Raw genomic sequence first — 20564 nt, forward strand, 5'->3', positions numbered from 1 at the left:
TTCGGTGTCTGGCTATTGAATAACGAGACTACGTGCCTAGAGTGCGCCCTAGACGGGTGCACGTCCCAAAACACGTTTCCGTCATTATTATAGTATTTGTGCAGTAGCGGATTGAAATGAACGTGTTTTTACCTCGTGGAGCAACGTATCAATCTCAAATTTCTCGTTAAATTGAAAAAAAAAACTGCGACTGAGTGCTATAAATTGTTGCTAAAGGCCTATGGGGACAATTATCTATCTCGTGTGCGTGTTTTTGAGTGGTATAAGCGCTTTAGTGAGTGCCGACAGAGAACTGAAGATGACCAGCGCCCAGGTCGCCCGGTGACTGTTTCAACTCCGGAAACAGTGAGCAAAATCAAACAACTTGGGCGTGCAGATCGTCGAATGAGCATCCGGATGATTGCCGAGGCTGTAAAAGCCGATACAGAAAAGGTTAGAACAATTTTACACGAGGGAATTACATATGACAAAAGTCTGCGTGAAATTGGTGCCAAAAAATCTGATTCCCGACCAAAACCTCTTGCGTTAACAGTTCTGCTCAGATTTCCTTGAAACGTTAGAAAAAGATCTGCTTTGAAAGGGACCCGATTTGAGTCGATGAAAGTGGTAAAGCAAAAAACGGCAGAGCTCCTAAAGGCGCTCACCAAAGAAGACCTCCAGCACTGTTTTGATCAATGGAACGTATGGAAATCCAGACCTCGTATTTGAAAGAAATGAAAAAGAAGTAATGGTTTGGCCGCCACAGTAGCCCGACTAATTAAAGATTTAAGGAACAAAAGGTTGTAGAAAAGACGGTTATAACATGTATAGAAAGGAAGCAACTGGTATGTTCACAGAATGACAAAAGCAAGACTACCAAAGCAAGTAATGAGATGGATACCACCAGAAAACTGAATAAAAAAATAGACCAAGGAAAACATGGACGGAAGGAATAAAACGATCAATAAGCGAGCGAAAACTAAGACAGACAAGACAGTAGAAATAATGGCAAATGGGCATTGGACAACATCGGTCAGGATTATGAACAAAAGAACCGATCATTTGAATTCTTCACCGATTATTTGGTTCACCTTGTTTAAAAAATAAAACTATCAATCAATTGCGATTATTTGCAACAAACCTAAGCTTTGGATTCATAATAATTGACTATCAACTGTGGATTATTATACAGTGGAAAGATTTCGTTCAGATTTTTACAAAAACTTGCACATATCATTGAAAGTACCCCGTACAACTGGGTGAAACCAAGGTCATTTAGTGTTATAATATAATTACACGAAATTCAATATAAACAAAGTTGACCTAGTCGAATTTGATAAACAGTAAACGTTTGATGATATAGCTACATCATTCGATGTTTCTCAACGTGATTCTAAACTTAATTAAAATTAATTAGCCCACGTGATTAGTAAATGTGTAGTTTTGAAAGCAAGTTTTTTATATAAAAATATAATTCGACTTCTCAGTAAACTATCTCACAGTCCACAAATCAATGGCAACAAAATATACAGAGTTATTCAATAATACAAGTGTATGTATAACTGCGTAAATCTTCAATTTAGAAAAACTTTATATTGCTGAACAAAGGTCTAAAATCGCTTTACAATAAGATCTCACACGACCCCCTTTCTTATTTAAAAATTTCGAGGGAGCTGTTTTAATTCGTCGGGGGTATTTTCATACAGTAAATTGTCAAATTAAGAATGAAAATGGTTTTTTATTCACGCTAAAATTGAATTTATTGCATTGTATGAAAACAATGATGGAATTTTCCAATGTTACTCACCTTGAATTATAATCTTTTTCAATATTATCTAAATTACCACAACAAATTCTTTGAACAACACTTGCAGTATGTCCCATTATACAACGGACGCATTACTTATTGTTCTAATAAAATCTCAACACACACAAAAGGGAAATAAATTAAGTTTATATTTAACGGAATCTAGAATCAACGGACGATGAAAGTTAACTGAAGGTTTTCGAGTCGATTTCACATTTAATAAATAATAAATTGAATTTATTGATTACCCAATAGAGAAGAATATAGTACAGACAGGGGTGAAGTCATTGAAAAAATCGCGGTTTATTTATACAGAGCGATGTCGAAAAAAAATCCTCACGTCATAATGTATCAGAATTGTTCGATTATAAACCTTAAATCTTGGTATAAAAAATTTCATTATCAAGTTATAGAGAAGAAATCTTTCACAGTGTTTCTACACTCTCCATATTTTTGCCACCCCTCAGGAAGCTTTTAGATGCCCTCTCGGCTTGTCACGTAACCATCCGCGCACCAATAATTTTATCTCCCATTGCTTTCGAACTGCCTCTTTCAATCGATCGAATAAGTAATAGTCGCATAAAATTGGCTAGCACAAATAAGGGGCTATTTATGGGACCTCCATAAAATTGGCTGGTCCAAATATTGGGCTATTTATGGGACCTCCATAAAATTTAATTATCAGACATTCTTGATTGCCCACCCGATAAAAAGGCGGGGATTTCATGATATGAAATATGCTCGAAAACAATTAATGAGAATACGAGGGTTATTACTTGTTTAGAGATATAACAACACTAATGTGTATATGTCAAATCTGACATTTTTAATGGTGCATGTCATACGAGTGCGATTTGAGTTGTTTGCTGATAATTGAAACATTCATCTTGGTCAAAAAATATGACTTTCGACGTGGATTAAATCAACAGCAATGTGCCGATCAACTCGCTTCGACTGTTGGTGATGAAGCAACGTGTTCAATATTGCATGAGCATTTACCTGGATACCGCATAATTTGACAATCGTTCAAAAAAAGCTCGTGTGGAATGGTTTAAAGAAATGATAAAAATATTCAATCGCGAGGCTTCAAAAGATCCTGAACAGGCGACGAAACTAAACGAAAATCGACTGTAACTAAAGTTATTTGCGCACGAAGCACTTCGAAGCAACCGTTCCATTGGAGTAACGTACAACGGTCAATTCTGAATGGTGTATTAGCATTTGTTTACCAGAAGCGTTCGAAAAAATCAGGGAAACCCTTCGCAAAGCACGAATCATTCTCCACCACGACTTTGCGAGCTCCTATACGTCAGTTCAAACAAAAACGTTTTTTTTACAGTTAAAACATCGAATTGATGCTTCATCCACCATATAGTCCTTGTTTGGTACACGATGATTTCTTCTTAGTCCCACAGATCAAAAATAAATTTCGAGGTCAAAACCTGAAGAATCGTTCGAATCAAATGTTTTGGAGGTACCTCAATCGAAAACGATAAAGACATATCCAATTATAAATATTTGTTTTTATTTGTCTATCCTAAAAACGTGAGTAGCAACCCTCGTAGTTGAACACAAAGAAATGTGGAATAATTTAGAAAAAGCCTATTCGCGGAAACTATGAAGCGGGCGACATCTGTTGATTTTCTTTCAAACTTCAATAGAGGTGAACAATTAAGCCAGAATACGAACTAGTTTTGTTGTTTTTTTTAAATATTAAAATCCTACCGAAATCTTAAAGCGCATAAAAAAAACTAAACATCATCAAACACCCTTGCAGATTGAATTGTTGTTCGCCAAAATGAAAGAAATAAGATTGAAAAAAAAAAGAAGAAGATATCAATATGCAAATAGAGGTCGTGTAATTTTTCGGTTATACTCACCTTCCGAGGTCTTCCAAAATAATGTTCAATTCTTTTGTGGTATTATCTGGCTTCTTTTCCATTGAACTATCGTCTTTCTTGGTTTTAAAGGGGGTAATTAGCACTGAATATCCGCTAGATTTCTTCGTTATTTCATCATTATCAAAAGAATTGCTTTCATCGTCTGTGACGGAACTTAAAACAATAATATTCGATTCGACATTTTGATTTAAACTTGGCACACTTATTTGTTCATCTTCATATTTGTTTTTCTTCGATTTTATCAAATTTTCATCTTCATTTTTTAATGAAAATCTACCTGGACTACTGGATGTACTGGATGATGAATAAGTATCCGAAAAGATTCTCTTTCTTTCACGTAGTTTATTTCTAATAGTTCCATTTACATTCGCAACTGAATTGTTTTTAGACGACTTCGCTTTTTCTTCAATTACATATTTATCTTCTCCCGTAGAAATATTAGATATGTTGCTGTCTCTTTTGATTCTTCTACGAACTGATTGCCTTATTTTAATTCTCTTAAATCTTCGCTTTACTTCATATTCATAGTCTGTAGAGCTATCATCAGCATGAGAATGGTCTCGACTTCTTTTATTAGTTACGAAACGTTTTCTTAATGTTCCAACGTCAGCAGTATCTTCTTCTATATCTTCTTCATCAGTTTTCTCATCATCCCTATAGTTAGTGATCCAATTTTTTTGAAACAACTTCTTGTGATCGAGTCTTTCAAGGGCAACTTTTAATAGGGCTGTTGATTTTTTATGTATATCTTCATTTAATGTAGATGTAAATTCGATTTTATTTTCATCGTGATCACTAATTATTTCCACGTTTGTTTTTGTAAAAACTTCATTCTTATCACTTTCTTTGAAACAACCTTCATTATGAATATCTTCGTAATTATAATAATCATTACTATTGGAATGATCTGAATTTTCTATAATCTTATTTTCTGACCTATCTAGAATAGTATCATTTTTTTTTCTTGCAACGTTACTATTTTTCATGGGTTTTTTCAAGTTTGTAGATGTATCTGATCCATTCAAATTAACAAGTGTACGTGTTTCAGGTGTATTTTTCAATATTAAATTTGTTTTAGTAATTTTTCCAATACATTTACTCTTTATTTCTTTAACTGCATTTTTTTGTTTTTCCTCATCTGTAGAACTACCAGAATCATTTCTACTTATTCTACAAAATGATTTACTTTTATTATGTTTCTGTATTTTTTCATTGTTATTGGTAGAACAATTCTCTGTATATGAATTCATATGTTTATTTGATCTGACCATATTTCCAACTTCAACGGGATCTTCATATTTATCAATATCATCTTCATTACTATCATTTACATTCCTGTTTTTGGAATCACGTTCAAGTATTAACCTTTCAAGAACAATTTTAAGAACAGCTGTTGATTTTTTAGGTATACATTTTGATGTACCTGTAAATTTACGTTTTCTATTTTCTCTAATTGTAGAAGATTTATGAAGTTCATCTTTATATTTATCCAATAGAAATGAGTGGTTTGCGTCAACAATATCTTCCTGTGATTCTGTTTGAACATATTTCCTTATAATTTCATCACAAGAGTTTTCCTCATCTTCTTTATCTGTATTAGTTTCATGTGCATCATCACTATTTCCATCTAAATTTGATCCTGCTGGAACCACCTTATCAATACTTCCTTCTATACTTCTTTTAACCAAAATGTCCTCAAATTCAGAATCACTTTTATTTTCTAAGTCAACTTTTTCTTTATAAATATATTTTTTCTCATTAATTTTCTTTATATTTGTACCATCATTGTCTACATTTCGATTTTCTTCACACAAATTTGATCCAGAGGAAAGTTTTGTTTTACAACTTATATTGGGAACCTCTTCATTGTTTATATCTTTGTTCCCATTATTATCTTCTAAACATTCTGTATTTTTAGTACAATCATCATTATCATCAATACAAATCAAAGAAAGTTCTTCACTTTCATCATCTGTTGTATCAGCCGCATGAGAATTTACTCCAGTCACATTAACAATCATAGAAACCTCAGTATTAACACTTTCTTCTGAAGAGCTCATAATATCTTCATTAGTTTCATCCATACAATTAACAGAATTATGTTCATTTTCTTTGTCTGTAATATAATCAAATGTTTTTGTAGAAATACAATCAAATTCTTCATTTTTGTTCACATTCTTATCATCTGTATTTACTTCATTTAAATTTGATTCTTTTGACTTGTCTTTTTGAACACTTTCATTATCAGCACGATCTTCACTTTCTAAACTCCCAATATTAAATACATCTCTAGAAATATTTATATTTTTATCAATTTTCTTAAAATTTGATCCTTTGTCTATGCAGGAAGCAGAATTCTGTTCATTTTGTATTAGATCCTTATCTATTACATCATTGGTTCCAGTTTGGTTTAAGTTTGAAGTATCATTATGATTTAATACATTTAATTCTGGGGAAAGGTCATCATCAACCCTTTCTTCTAAACAAAGTGAAGTACCATCATCTTTATTATAAACATTGGAAAGATCTTCAAGTTCTACAGTCTTCTTATCAGTTATTGAATTATTGTTAACACTTTCTTTTAAATTTGTTTCCTCAGTTCCATCTTTCTTCTTTTCTGAAGTAGTATAACAAATTTTTGGACTTGTTGGAATGTTTTCATTGCTATTTTCAAACCAATCTGCACATTCAATCGCTAGTTCTGATAATTTTTTGCTATCTTTTTCTGAGGAGACGGATCTTAGATTTTCTTTATCATTTGTAACTAATTTTTTCGATTTTTTAGAATTTGGATCAATTGTTTTGGCAATTACTGTTTTTTCAGTGTTAATGTCTTCACTTTCAACAAGTGAAAAATTATCAATATCATCAGTTGCTGGTATATTTTTATTTTTTTGATTAAAATTATTTACTAATAACCAATTATTTTTTCCTGGTTCATATTTCCCTTCAATATCCTTCAAAACCAATCCTTGGGCATGTAGTTTGAGAGCTTTTTGCATCATTCTATCCAAATCATCTTGCGTATAAATTTCTTGAATTTCCAATATATATATGCAGTCTGGAATTTCTATTACATTATTTTTTAGTATCTCCCTTCGTTTATTTAGAGTATATTGCATCAAATTTTTTTTAAAATATAAACAATCAAAAGTGTAGAGACAAAGAGTAGCATCTTTGAATTTCAACTTTTCATGATTGTTAAATCTAAAAAACGGTAAAAGTCTCTTAGTTTTGTTTTCCAGTAACACCAATTCCCCATCAACAATAATATTATCACTATTCACAAAAGATTTTTTTATATTATCCTCAAAACCAGTAATCTTATTCAAAGGAAAAGGATCAAGGTTTAGTGAAAAGTACCTAAATTCGTTTCCAAACTTGTGAACTTGAACACGTTCTCCAGTGAGTTTAATTTCTGCATACATCCCATTAGGATATGTTTTGAAAACGTCTTCAACAGCACATATTTTTGCAGTCATTGGTTCAATAGGTGATACTAGTACTTCATTTGAAATTATTTCTAGTGTATTTTTTTCTATACGTTTTAAATATTTATCAAAAACAACTTCCAAATCCATACATTTTTTGTAAAAATCATAAGCTTCTTCATTAATAATACTATTTACAATAATCTTAGATTTAACTTCCATGTGTAAATTGCCGCTAATCAAATATATCAAAGTAATCAGATCATTCACTGTACATTTCGGTATGAACAACTTGAAATATTCCTTGATATCTTCTTCCTTAACTTTTGCTAACCCATTCAAAAATATATTTACATCATTTACAGTCAAAATACTTTTTCTACTTGGTTTTATTTTGATACTTTCCTCAAAAACCTTTCCAATTGCCTCTCCAAAATCTTTCTCGGATTGAAAATTTTGCAACATTTGATTTTCATCAACAGCAAATATATTACTCAAGTGCTTTAATAATTGTTCAATTGATAAATGAACATCATGACTTATATCAGGTAACAACAATTTACACCATAAAATTTTGTCTTCAACTGAGGATAAATTAGAAAATGTGTTTTTTAAGTATTTTATTTTTTCAGTTTTCTTATCGGTGTTGACAATATTAGCAACTAATTTTCGAAATTCTTTAAATGATTGTTGTTTCTTCATTTTCATAATCTCATTACTTTTAAGTTCATCTTCACTGGCACAGTCAGATTTTGGATTTAATTTACTATTCATTCACTTACATCCCCGGGGAGTTTATATTTTTTTACTGTATACCCGGATTTTTTTCTTCATTTAATTAAAACAAAATAATTTTTGTCAAAATCAATAATCTACTCTTACATTGCAAAACATTTACGATTAAACAAGTTTTTTAAACAATAAAGAAATACTGCGTTCGATTATGTAAATATGATGACTCTGTTCGGTACCGTTTGGTAATCCACTCTCATTGCTCGGTTCGCGTTCGATTATATAAATTTTCTAAGATCTCCTTGCCCCGAATCACGAAGTATAGAATCCGCGAACAACGTTATCGAAAGCAACTTATAAATTTTGACGTTTTCTGACAAATGACAGACACGTGTTTTTTCTATCTTTTGGGAAAATATTACATTATTTTTATATATCATGTTTTTTACGTATTGCAAAATACAAACACACACTTTTATTTATAATGTTTGGAAATAGTTCATATTGAAGTTACCATCATTGTTATGGAGTATTCATATTTTTAAACCGGTCTCAGTATGTCTGATACGGAAGAAAACATAGACGAAAAACCGTTTGTAATTGAAAGAGCAAAGCAAGGACGTGCAGTATGTAAAAAATGTAAGCAAAAATGTTTACAAGGAGAATGGCGTTTGGCTAAATTAGTAAGCAATCCTTTTGGAGCTGGGAAAATGAAAGCATGGCATCACATAAACTGTTTATTTGAAATATTCTTAAAACAACGAAAAACAACTAAGAGAATTGAAGGTCCAGAAGATATAGATGGTTGGGATATTTTGGATAAAGATATACAAAAAGATATTTGTAGATTAATTGAAGAATGTGACAAATTTCATGGCAAGCCATCAAATTCACCTAAAAAACAGCAAAAGTACCGAAATATTCCCAAACAAGAAGAAGTTGTAGATTGTGGAAAAGATTCAGTGAGTGTTAGTCCAAGTAAGCATAGTAAAAATAAAACACAGTCATTCAAAGAATTCAGAAAATTGATAGCTGAGATTAGTAACACTGATAGTTATCTTGATAAAACAAATTGTGTTAAATTAACATTTGATAAAAATTTCCAAAAGGAAGATATAATTCTTTGGTGTAGATTATTGCTACCGGGAGTAGTTAAGAGGGTTTATAATTTACAAAGTAAACAGTTGGTTAAATTATTTAGCAGATTATTCATAGCCGATCAAACTGAAATGTTGGAACACTTAGAACAAGGCGACATAGGAGAAACAATTCAAACTTTTTTTGAAAAAAGTATTAAATTACAACCAGCAAAGAAGAGTTTGTTAACTGTAACTGAGGTAGATGTTTTTCTGAATAAACTATCTGTTCTCACTCGCGAAGAAGATCAAATTGATTTGTTCAAATGTTTTATACCAAAATGTACATCTAATGACTTGAAAATTGTAATCAGACTGATTAAAGGGGATTTGAGGATGGGGGCTGGTGCAAAACACATTTTGGATGCCATAGATAGTGATGCTTATGAATCTTATCAGACTTCCAGGGATTTAGCCTTGGTAATCAATAAATGTTTAATAAAAAATACCAATAGTAAGAAGGGGAACACAGCAGATGTGTTGATTATGACTCCTGTTTTACCAATGCTAGCAGAAGCTTGCAAATCTGTAGGTTATGCCATTAAAAAGTGTCCACATGGTATGTATTCGGAAATTAAATATGATGGAGAAAGAGTGCAGGTACATAAACGTGGATCTGAATATAAATATTTCTCTCGCGCTCTAAAACCAGTATTACCTCATAAAATAGCACATTTTAAGGATTATATACCGAAAGCATTTCCTAATGCAAATGATTTAATTTTGGACAGTGAGATTCTAATGATGGATACAGTGAATGGAAAGCCTCTACCATTCGGTACTTTGGGAGTTCATAAAAAAACTGAATTCAAAGATGCTACTGTATGTCTATTTGTTTTTGACTGCATATATTTCAATGGAGAAAGTTTGATTAACAAACCTCTTAGTGTAAGGAAAAAAATTTTGCATGAAAATATGTTGGAGATACCTAACCATATAATGTTTTCGGAAATGCAAGAAATTCACAAGAAAAATGATTTAGCCAAAATGATAGCAAAAGTATTGAAATTAGGCTTGGAAGGTTTAGTACTGAAAGATACTGAAAGTATATATGAACCAGGAAAGCGTCATTGGTTAAAAGTTAAAAAGGACTATTTATTTGATGGCAAGATGGCAGATAGTGCAGATCTGATAGTCCTAGGTGCTTGGTATGGTACTGGTAAAAAGGGAGGCATGATGTCAGTTTTTCTTATGGGTTGCTACCACCCAGAAAAAAAAAATTTTTGTACAGTCACAAAAGTTCATACGGGACATGATGACAAAACTTTAGAACAACTTCAAACTGAATTAGATATGATTAAAATTAGTCAAGATCCTAATAAAGTTCCAAGATGGTTGAAATGCACAAAAACTATGATTCCGGACTTTGTAGCCAAGGATCCTAAAAAACAACCAGTTTGGGAAATAACGGGAGCAGAATTCACCCAGCACGACGTACACACAGCTAATGGTATATCTATTCGTTTTCCCAGAGTTACTAGAATACGTAATGATAAAAATTGGGAGACTGCTACCAACATTCACGAGTTACAAACATTGTATACAACTTCAAAGGAAAATCTGGATATCAGTTTACTTGTTAATGATATGGATAACTCCCAGAGTCAAAGTGACAAGCAGAATTTAATTAATAAACCAAAGAAGAGAAAAAACTTGGATGATTCTATCAATAATTCTAGCAGTTCATCATCACCTAAAAAGAAACGGAAGATTTTACAAAGTGAAAATGAAGAGACAAGTAGCAGCTTAGCTACAAGTACCTCGAATAGTTTCACTAATGAAATCAAAAGCATATTTTCAGGTGTAAAAGCTCTTTTGGAAGATGAACTCAAAAAGGACAATCATGCAAATGTTATAAAGTAAGTATTATTTTAAAATATTTGTTGAGTTGAGGTAAAATTTGTTCGATATACTGGGGGGTATCTGCGAACAGTTGAAGGCCATCTCTTAGGAATGGATTATATTACAGCTTCAGAGAAAAATAAATTGGGACAGAATTTTAGATTCACCACTAAAAGGGCGTACTTGAAAATATGAAATTAAAATAGCAATATTTTTCAAAATTAAAGAATTTTCGTTTATAAAAACCAACTATAGCTTCGTTTCTAGAATTCTTTACGAATTTCAGTCTCTTAGCCAAATGGCTAATATTTTAAAGAGAATTTACTAAATCCATTAATTTGTTGTTGTGGAAACAACTTTTTCTATTTATAAATTTTTACATTCGGACAGGACAGGGGTAGTTTGAAACCTGTAAAAAAATTAAAATGTCTTTATTTCAAAGTGAATCAATAAATTTACCTACGAGAATTTTTTTGCATATTTCCATATTGCATATTTTGGGTTTCCCAGTTGCATATTTCACTTTCAAATTTATGAACGTGAATTTTAGTGCGTATTTTAATCATTTTTGTGCATATTTTGACCAAATGATTTGCATATTTTTATTTTTCCAGTTGCATATTGGAATTCACTAATTGACAACACTTTTTGGAGCAATAGAATCAATAAATGTATATAGAAGAATTTTTGTGCATATTTTCATCATTTTTGTGCATATTAAGACCAAACGGTTTGCATATTCTGAATTTTTCAGTCGCATATTTGAATTTCCTTTTGAGAGCATTTTTTGGAGCGACAGAATTAATTTTCCGTAAACTAATGGGATAACTAGATAAACATTTTTCAATCTCGCATTTCGAATTTAGTTTTAAAAAAAAGTACAAAACATTATTCCAATAATAGAAATTATCCTTATTTTTTATTTTTTTATTCAACACATATACGAGTTTGTGAAATAATTGAAAATATTTACCAAAGTTTCTTCACTAGTTACATAGGTTAATCTTATGGGAATTTTCCTTGTGATAAGAATCATAATTCCGCTAATACCATACTCAAAATGACATCGTTTTGTAAAGGGTGTTATGTGAAAATAATATTATCAAGTAATTAGTCAAAAGTATCTTCATAATTGTCATAGAATATTCTCGAAATTTCCAGTCGTAGATAAACTAAAGTATTTTACTCGCATTTAATGATTTTATTCACTCACAAGATTTAAAACTTCATATTTGTGAATGATAGTTGAATAATATACTACGGGGATAGTTCAAATATAAACCAATTTTTCAAGGTAGTCTACGTCACTCTCCACACTTTTGCCACCTCTCCGAAAGCTTTCTTTTGCCTTTTTCGTAAAAATTTCATCCTAGTACCTACCTCTTTCAATGGATCGGATAAATAATAGTCACTTGATGACAAATCGGGACTAGAATGAGGGCGTTCCAGCGTTTTCCTCCCCAATTCGCGAAGACGCATGCAGTGTGTGAATTTCTGCTTAAAATTCAGAAGTCTTTATACTTATCTGGCTGAAATTTAGCGGTTAACCTACCGTTCGTGAATTATTTACTTAATACCACCTCGTGCCCAATTCTTTAGCCGACGTTCACTTGTTCTGGAGTGCCTCTCGACCTTTTCGGAAAGCGCAACACCATTCTTACATTTGAGTCTTGGAATTGTTCGGGTTTTACCAAAAAAACGTTGCGCAACAGACACGCTCATGGTTATAACGTTCCATAACAGACCAGTCTAACATCAAGTGCGGCCAATTTACGATGTTAAAATGTTCGCGCGTTTATTCAAAATTTTTTTCGTGTCGTCCAAGAATAACAAAACTTTTCATTGATTGAACAACGTAGCATTTAATTGTGGAAGCATTCTACTTGAATTATTTATCGATTTTGCACGTGTAACTTGCATTGCTCTGCTACCTTTTTGGTAAAGTTAGCAAAATAGTCAATTTCTCAAAAACTTGCACGGCGGAAAATTCCGTAATATGACAATTAGCACTAAATTTTCTGCTTATTGTTTTTCTGTCTGCTCATATTGCCCCGCCAACTTTACTGATATAAAAATTTCGGTTTATGCTTGAACCATGTCAGAATTTACCATGAAGGTATTTCTTACAGAAATTTTATTGACTATGGAGGCGAACTTCTGCTAGACGAAGAACAAGAAGAAGCAACACACGTTTTTCATTACTACAATATAATTCGTGAGCCTATTATCAAATGTCCCGTTATTGCTAGACACGTTTCTTACGAATGGATCACGGACTCTATAGAAGAAGGAGCGTTAAAAAATCATATAAATTATACGGTACAATGGAATCCAGATGACTGAATTTTAATTCTTTGTTTTAAAAAAACTTTATTTATATTTTTTAAAGTTGGGCAAATAATTGCCATTTTCGACAAACCATAATAAACTTTTGTATTTTATAAAATTGCCATAGTGCAGAAACCCGTCAACCGGCATCACTTGGCGTGATCAATATCCACAGACAGACACTACTCGAATTTAATAAGGTTCACCCTCTTTTAAATAAAAAAAAACGTTGTTTGACTCGTGTCGGATAAACCGACACAAAGTGGAACGATAGGGTAGGGAAAGCGAGACAAGACGAATCCACACTCTCGAACTCGCATTCCCTCGTGGATTGGGCTTTAGAGAATAGTGAAAATATGTAAAAGATGCTAGTTTTCATTCAATTCAAAATATGCACATTACATTAGAAAGTGCAGATATTGAAATGGTACGAGGAACATTTTTAAAGTGACTCGATTGCACACTGTCTCCACGCAACCTGTCAAGTGACGTCAGTTTAAGATTGGCTATTCTTCACTAATTTCTCTTCTCAGTACGCCGCCATTACGTTTTGTGTCATTTGTCAGTGTTAGTTGGTTAAATTGATTCGTTTGTCGCCATGTTAATCAGTAGTCCCGCCGACTCTATTATTTCTGCTCTAGATTTTCACACTGCGCATTCTAGAGGCTCTCGATGCGAGTATTGACGAGTGGAGACAGCTGGAGTGCTCCACAATCTCGTTTTATTTAGTTGCTCGCTACGTCTACTAAAAATGGAAGTGACTTTATCGCACTCCACAAAAAGTAATACCTATATTTGTAGTTTTATCCACTACTCAGTCTATCCCATGTCAACTTTGAGCTCTCTTTAAGACCAACAGCTTCTAATCCTCTATAAAGCCCAGATTCGTCCATCTTTGGAGTATTGATCCCAAGCATTCTCGACTCATAGGCGATCCAGAGTTGACCAGAAACTTGGACAGTTTAGAGCATAGAAAGAAACTATTTTACCACACAATCACACCTAGAGTAGTATTTGCAAGATCTACTCGACAGGTAGAGGTGACTCATAAACATAGAGTTCGCCACGAAATGCCCAGAATGTTAATTTATCGAGACTCTTTTTTTTTGGAGGAGGAGGATTCTGTGGAATCAGCTACCAAGGCAAGTGTTTCCTCAACAATATAGTCTACGGAAGTTGAAGATAAATATTCACAGGCATTTCTACTTAGCATCAGTACTTGAATTTAATAAGGTTTATCTGTTGATATGATAAGAATGAAAATTTGCAAAATGTTTTATTTTAAAATTACGTTGTCAATTTGAAATATTGTGAAGAATTTATTCAAAATAAAACAAATCATTACAAAATTTCACTTAAATATTATTTGCATAGTACTGCAGAATTCCACGGTCCACACTGTAGATCGAGAACATTATCATTTTCGAAATTATGTAGGTGAGTTAATTCGTAATAATTTTCATTGTCTTCTTTACTAAGTTGATGGTATTTGTTCCATCCGCAACCATACAATTGTCGATTATCTACACAAAAGAAATTACAAAATTGATTAATTTCATGAAAAATACTTATTATACGAAGGAAAAGTAAAACGGAAAGATGAAATCTAAAGAGTGATTTTTTTGCTGGTATCTTTTTGGCAGCACTGTTTTTGACACCTCACGCGTGAATGTGTCTTGTGTCATTATCAAACTTGTTCAATTTTACTATCAAAATTCATGCTCAGTTAAAAGAGTGCATCGCGCACTTCTTCCATTTTATTGGCAATATGGTCGGCCTACTGAGGGAACTATTCGAAAGCTTGTGATTAAATTTCGATTCCAGTTTATACTATTGGACAATAAACCACTAATACGCAAACGTACAGTGTTTCTGATGACCGTGAAATGTCGATTGCCGCCATTCGCAGCAATTGGGCGTCTATTACTTCACTACGTGGAAAGATACGGCTGGTGCAAGAATTGAAGCCACGCGATCTCCCACAATGTATAACATTTGGTGAATGGGCGCTGGCAAAGTTGAAGGGAGATCCTTGTTGAATTGATACGTCAACAAGCAAAATTTCCGCATCTGGAGTGAAGACCAGCCAGACCAGAAGCATTCCAAGAGCTACCAATGCATCCCGAAAAAGTCACTGTTTGGTGTGGATTATGGGCCGGTGGCATAATCTTCAAAAGCGACGATAGCCGGAACGGTACTGTGAATGGCGAGCGCTACCGTGTGATAATTGAAGATTTTTTTTGTACAAAATGGAAGAATAATACATGCCGGACATGTGGTTTCAACAACACGGTGCCACACGACACGCGAAACAATTTTTTTGGGGGCCCGTTATTTGACGGCCAAGATCGTGTGATTTCACGCCATGTCTACAGGGATAAACCAGCAACGATTGACGCGCTGGAAGCCAATATTGAAGCATTTATTCGTGAAATACCTGCCGATATGTTGGAGAGTGTGCCAAAATTGGACCTTGCGCATGGACTCTTTAAAGCGGAGACGCGGCCAACATTTGCATGAAATTATCTTCAAATATTAAATAATACTGATCGTTCTATCGATTTCAATAAAAGTTTCATCAATTTTGTCAAAATTTTTGTGGCTTTTTTTCAATATCAAATCCGATACCTCTTAAAAAATCACTGATTAGTATTTTTCACCCGAGTGCGTTGGCATACATTTCGTTATTATTTTTGTGATTTTCGGGATTAAATTTGGATTTTCCATTTGGTTTGGAGCGAGAAAATAGTCCGTTGCAAAAGATGAAGACTGTATCATCTTCATCCTAACTCATATCAGTCTCTGATTGATCTTGCATGGTCGGTATTAAACTTCTCCCAATAGTAGCAGATTTTCTATCATGTTAAAGCGGGGAATAGCACACACTTTGGTCTCCAAAGTCAAGTTTATTGAATTGGAGCGGATCTATCACGAGGAGCTGCTGCTCAACAAGCAGGAGCGAAAGGTCTTATGTCGAATACATGGATCAGTGCGAGTAAAGCGTGTGGCGCAGCCGTACAAACACCGAGCTCCATAAAGACCCCAGCCTGGTGACAGTAGTCCAGAGGGCCAGACTTGGATGGCTAGGCCACTTTGAGAGTATGTTTGAGAAGCGTGAGGTACGTAAAGCATTTGGGTGCCCGCTCAAACGATGGCTGGATGATGTCGAGCTAGGTGTGAGAGTGCAGTCCTCTGGAGTACTGTAATGCTTCATACTTTGAGACAATTTGAATAGATGTTTCGTCTTATACTAGGTCTAGAGTCTTCAGGTAACAGTGCCCCGATAGAACTCCTGCTAGTATTCTTAGATTATTGTCTTTGCTTGTCTCAGCCCCTGTAGGTTGTCCAAATAATTGGTTTGCTCCTATATACCTTCTTTTTCTATCGTTCTGCAGCTAATACCACAGAAGGACTTGTCCGCCTCCGCCATAAATATCTGAATAATTTTCATCTATTGTAGTTCCATCATTCTGAATCATTTACATTTGATCAGAAACGAACCACTTCGGCTCTTTCGAGAGCGGTTGAGGAGTTGGGGCGAGCAGCTGAAGCAAAACCATGTACATGAGGACCTATACCTCCCAAACCATGTTTCAAATCAGACAACATCGCTTCCCTGTGTGTCGCCAATTCAAATATCTTGGGGTCTTAATAACTGAAGATAATGACGTGACAACGAGAGTTGCTGCAGGGAACAGATACTTCTGAGCAATCTAGAGAACGATAAAGTTTGGAGGGCTCTCATGAAGGTCGAAGTTCACAATTTAAAAGACAATAACCGGTTCAGTATTTACATACTGCTGCTGCTGATGTATGGCGAGCTAGATTTGTTGGTGTTAATCCGGGAGGTGTGTTTGAGGTGGCTGGGACACGTGGAGATCCTAAAATGTCCTTCCAGGTTTAAAAATATGGTCAAAGTACCTAATAGCCTTGCATTAAAAACGGAAATATCCTCACTAAAGTGTCTGTTACCTAAAAATATAATAGTGTGCCTACTGCCGCAAGAGACTAGTAAACAATTTAATGTATCATCAAAAAAATCGACTACATGTGGTGTTGCCATGGCAGATACATAACCAGCCTCATCATTCTTTTTTCCTAAGCCCAACTGGCCATTGCTATTCCAACCCCAAACATACAGGTCACCATCTTGACTAACGGCACAAGAATGCCAGCCACCAGTTGCAATTTTCTTTATTTTAATCCCGGCTAGTGCTTCTATCAATAACGGATTTGATTCATAGTCTAATTTTCCATGACCTAATTGTCCCCGACTAAAAAAATATATATAAAAACCATTTTTTTACTATAACAGTATCTCTTTCTTACCTTCCTGCCCCCATGGAGTATACATTGCCTTCTTCGTCTAACAATAAACAATGTTCTTTGCCACTTTTTATATCGCATATTCTATTACAATGAAAATTAAGGGGTTGTGGTACATTAATTAATCCACCATCTAACATATACAAAATAGTTATTTTAGAACCGATACTAATATCCTTGACGCATTTTTCGTAAATTATTTTTTTGTTCATGAAATTTCCTAGTTCTATAATGTTCACTTGCTTCGTTTCATCTATAAATAAAATTCTATCATCACTACAAGTTATCTTTAAAAAATCTTTTCCAATTACTGATGTTATGTCTACTACCCCCTTTTTGTAGTAAATTAAACTTTTATCGTTGGTAACCAAAAGGGAGTAAGTCTGATTTATGAATATCTAAAAAATAATAGAATTATAAAAAATAACATAAAAAACATATTAAAATAGAAAGTATTTTAAGCCTATATAGATCTAGAGAAAGCATTTAACAGAATAAAATATTCTTGACACGTTGAGTCCCAACCACACTGGATAAACTTTCCCCTCAGCACAAAAAATTCAATGTTTTCATACTCATATGGGGTGTGGATCCAAGGAAATAAGAAAAACTTATTTGAAATAAAAATTGCGAAAAAATGATGTCTTGTGTGCGGTCCATAGGGCTTCAGGGGAAAGTTTAGTGCTAAAGCTTTCCCAATGATCCAGAGCGGTCGAAAAACATCGTTTTCTCGCACTTTTTATTCCAAATAAATTTTTTCTTTATATACTTGTAGTATGGAAAAACGTAAACAAAAATTTTGTTTGCTTTCCTACCCTTTGCACGATGATTTATGCCTTTATGTAAAGTGTACAAAAATGTAAGGTTAGGTGTTTTGAAAAATATGATCCAAAGTCTTGCTTTTAGGTGAGGTCATATTTACTATGTTTTCATTGTGAATAACGACAAGGAAATAAATTTAGTTTATTAATATCTAAAAAACAATAATACCTACTTAAAAATTGTTCAAAAAAATTACCACAAAAAAAACATATAAAAACAAAAAGAGTATTTTAATCCTATATAAATCTAGGAAACACATTCAACAGAAATTAATATTCTTGACACGTTGAGCCCCAACCAATTGATAAACTTTCCCCTGGGCTCAAAAGATTTTTTTGTCTCTTTACACTCCATAAGGGGTGTCGATCCAAGGCAAAATAAAGAAAAAATTTATTTTAAATAAATAATGAGAAGGAAAGGTCACCTCTATAACGTATGAAAAAACAAAAATTTTCTTTGCTCATACTTTAAAAAGATGATTTATACTTTTATGTAAAATGTACAAAAATATGTTTTGGAAATCATTATATGAGATCAAAAATATTCCTTTTAGGTGAGGTCTGCCATGTTTTTATTGTATTGTAACAAAAAATAATCGTGAAAGAAAAAATATTGAAATTAAGGTATTTTGTTTTACAATGGAGTTGAAGATCATAAAGAAAAATGAAATATACCAAATGTAGGGTGATGTTTCAAGGACTCAGGACGGTCCAAATAAACTGTTAAATACATTTAAATATTATCCTTTGGACCATAGAAAGAAGTTTGAAATAAAATATGTCGTGCTGTCCATAGGACCGATCTGAAGTATGGGACTCAACTTGTTAAAGAAAGAGATATCAAATTTAATTAATTTGAGAATATCTATCGCAAGAAATTTCTTTGATCCATCAGCAAATATACAACCACTTTGTGCTATAATAACCTACTCTTTTGACTGAGTTTTACTCATTTTCTTGGAATTGAAATTTGTTTTGGAAATTATTGAAAATTAATTAACCAACTATACTATCAAAACACTTATGTACTGGCAGGATCGCCATGTAATATTCTATTTTGTTGTGATGTGCATTGGTCTTAGGTTCGACTCTGCTTAACATGTTGAATTCTAAAGTTTTACTAATCTTCGTCAATTACCCAAAAATACCACAAATTGAACATAAAAATTGATACTGCTTATTATACAAATATAGTTCATCCTATCTGAATTCGTTACCAATCACCTTTTATGAAATATTTACATTTAAACGCTTCCTGTAAATATTTCTAGCAATAGCAACAATAATACGATGGTAGCATTTTCATTCAGTCTTTCAAAGTTCATTAAACTCTATTGCATACCATCACAGAAATACGACAAGAAATAAGTTTAAATCATGTTCCTAGAAGAACTTATGAACTTGAACAAAGTATAAATATCTGATCGATTATTCACTGATTGTGAGGTGCAATTGACAGACAGTAACACAAGAAGTTGGATAACAGAATAGAGAAAATAGTTAAATTTTATTATTGCACAAGTAAGCATTCATGTATAAACAGTTGAACATAACATACTGACCAATTTCAATGTGTGATAGTTAAATAGTATGGATGGGACGTAGAACACGAAACTAATAAAAGTATACAAACAATAGAATGAAAACTACGTTTCTTTTGTTGTTTTACTTTTTCTAAATTAAATTGAGTGCCGTACCTTGTTTATAACCTCAAATTGAAATACTGGGGTGAGTTCATAAATAATTGGTGCTTGAACCTGTAGTTGTCCAAATAAATTAAAACCGTTACAACATAACTTCATTATCGATTATTCCCTTATTTCATATACGTTGTCATTCTCTTCTAGACCTTATATGCTTAAAATTCGTCAAGAAATTTTAAAACTTTTATCTTCTTAGTACGTATATAAATACTTCTTTAGTCGTAATTTTTGCTCATCAAATAATGGTAAGTATCTCTCTTAGATATTTAATTAGAAATTCGGTTATTTAAATGAATATATCGAATATATATTCATTTTTGTTATTATTGTCAATTATTTGAGTAACTATAGTAACCACGACATCGAATAATTTGACGTATAACCTCAAACACAGATGACCTTCACAAATTTTAAAAACCAATGTTCAGACTGTAAGAGGGTCGCATTATTTGAATTTATGATAATACTATACATGGTGTTTCCTAAGTAATCTATAATATCGTAGTAGGCGTTTCGTCCCTTCGTTTCAAATCGAAAAGTTTCTATAAAACATGTATG

At 33.0% G+C, this 20564-nt stretch overlaps 3 protein-coding genes across 5 annotated transcripts in view; 1 reads left to right on the forward strand and 2 right to left on the reverse strand.

Moving 5' to 3' along the window:
• Nucleotides 1-5963, reverse strand: part of LOC130446962 (NADP-dependent malic enzyme-like) — a 56302-nt gene extending 50339 nt beyond the window's left edge. Inside the window, exon 1 of one of the 2 annotated variants that reach the window (XM_056783524.1) lies at nt 3667-5963. In XM_056783524.1, coding sequence (XP_056639502.1) covers nt 3667-5771 — 2105 coding nt within the window. In that variant the 5' untranslated portion in view covers nt 5772-5963. Of the gene's footprint in view, nt 1-1786; nt 2008-3666 lie in introns of those variants that run through there. The other variant, XM_056783525.1, reaches the window with a different exon arrangement.
• A 2238-nt stretch (nt 5964-8201) lies between these two features.
• Nucleotides 8202-14505, forward strand: LOC130446963 (DNA ligase 3). 2 transcript variants are annotated; one of them, XM_056783528.1, is made up of 2 exons: nt 8202-10845; nt 14269-14505. In XM_056783528.1, the coding sequence occupies exons 1-2, from the start codon at nt 8408-8410 to the stop codon at nt 14405-14407; spliced, it is 2577 nt and encodes an 858-aa protein (XP_056639506.1). In that variant the 5' UTR covers nt 8202-8407; the 3' UTR covers nt 14408-14505. The 2 variants fall into 2 exon arrangements, with proteins under 2 accessions (XP_056639506.1, XP_056639504.1); XM_056783526.1 differs by having other exon boundaries at nt 8209-10845; nt 12958-14505.
• On the reverse strand, nt 14419-20402 carry LOC130446964 (RCC1 domain-containing protein 1). The gene is made up of 4 exons (XM_056783529.1): nt 20001-20402; nt 17486-17880; nt 17129-17430; nt 14419-14679 (listed from the first exon to the last, which is right to left on the reverse strand). Exons 1-4 carry the CDS (start codon nt 20103-20105, stop codon nt 14519-14521), a joined length of 963 nt encoding a protein of 320 aa, XP_056639507.1. The 5' UTR covers nt 20106-20402; the 3' UTR covers nt 14419-14518.
• Nucleotides 20403-20564: the final 162 nt, after the last annotated feature.

This window comes from Diorhabda sublineata, chromosome 7, assembly GCF_026230105.1.
Source record: "Diorhabda sublineata isolate icDioSubl1.1 chromosome 7, icDioSubl1.1, whole genome shotgun sequence".
Taxonomy (NCBI): domain Eukaryota; kingdom Metazoa; phylum Arthropoda; class Insecta; order Coleoptera; family Chrysomelidae; genus Diorhabda; species Diorhabda sublineata.

What these genes read in the sequence shown, in the direction of transcription:
- LOC130446963 (XM_056783526.1), top strand. Translation starts at nt 8,408, where the DNA reads ATGTCTGATACGGAAGAAAACATAGACGAAAAACCGTTTGTAATTGAA. An exon ending in AATCATGCAAATGTTATAAA is followed by an intron (nt 10,846 to 12,957) that starts GTAAGTATTATT and finishes TATTTCTTACAG; the next exon opens with AAATTTTATTGACTATGGAG.
- LOC130446964 (XM_056783529.1), bottom strand. Translation starts at nt 20,105, where the DNA reads ATGAAGTTATGTTGTAACGGTTTTAATTTATTTGGACAACTACAGGTT. An exon ending in TACTCCATGGGGGCAGGAAG is followed by an intron (nt 17,431 to 17,485) that starts GTAAGAAAGAGA and finishes ATATTTTTTTAG; the next exon opens with TCGGGGACAATTAGGTCATG. An exon ending in GCACACTATTATATTTTTAG is followed by an intron (nt 14,680 to 17,128) that starts GTAACAGACACT and finishes TCTTTTGTGTAG; the next exon opens with ATAATCGACAATTGTATGGT.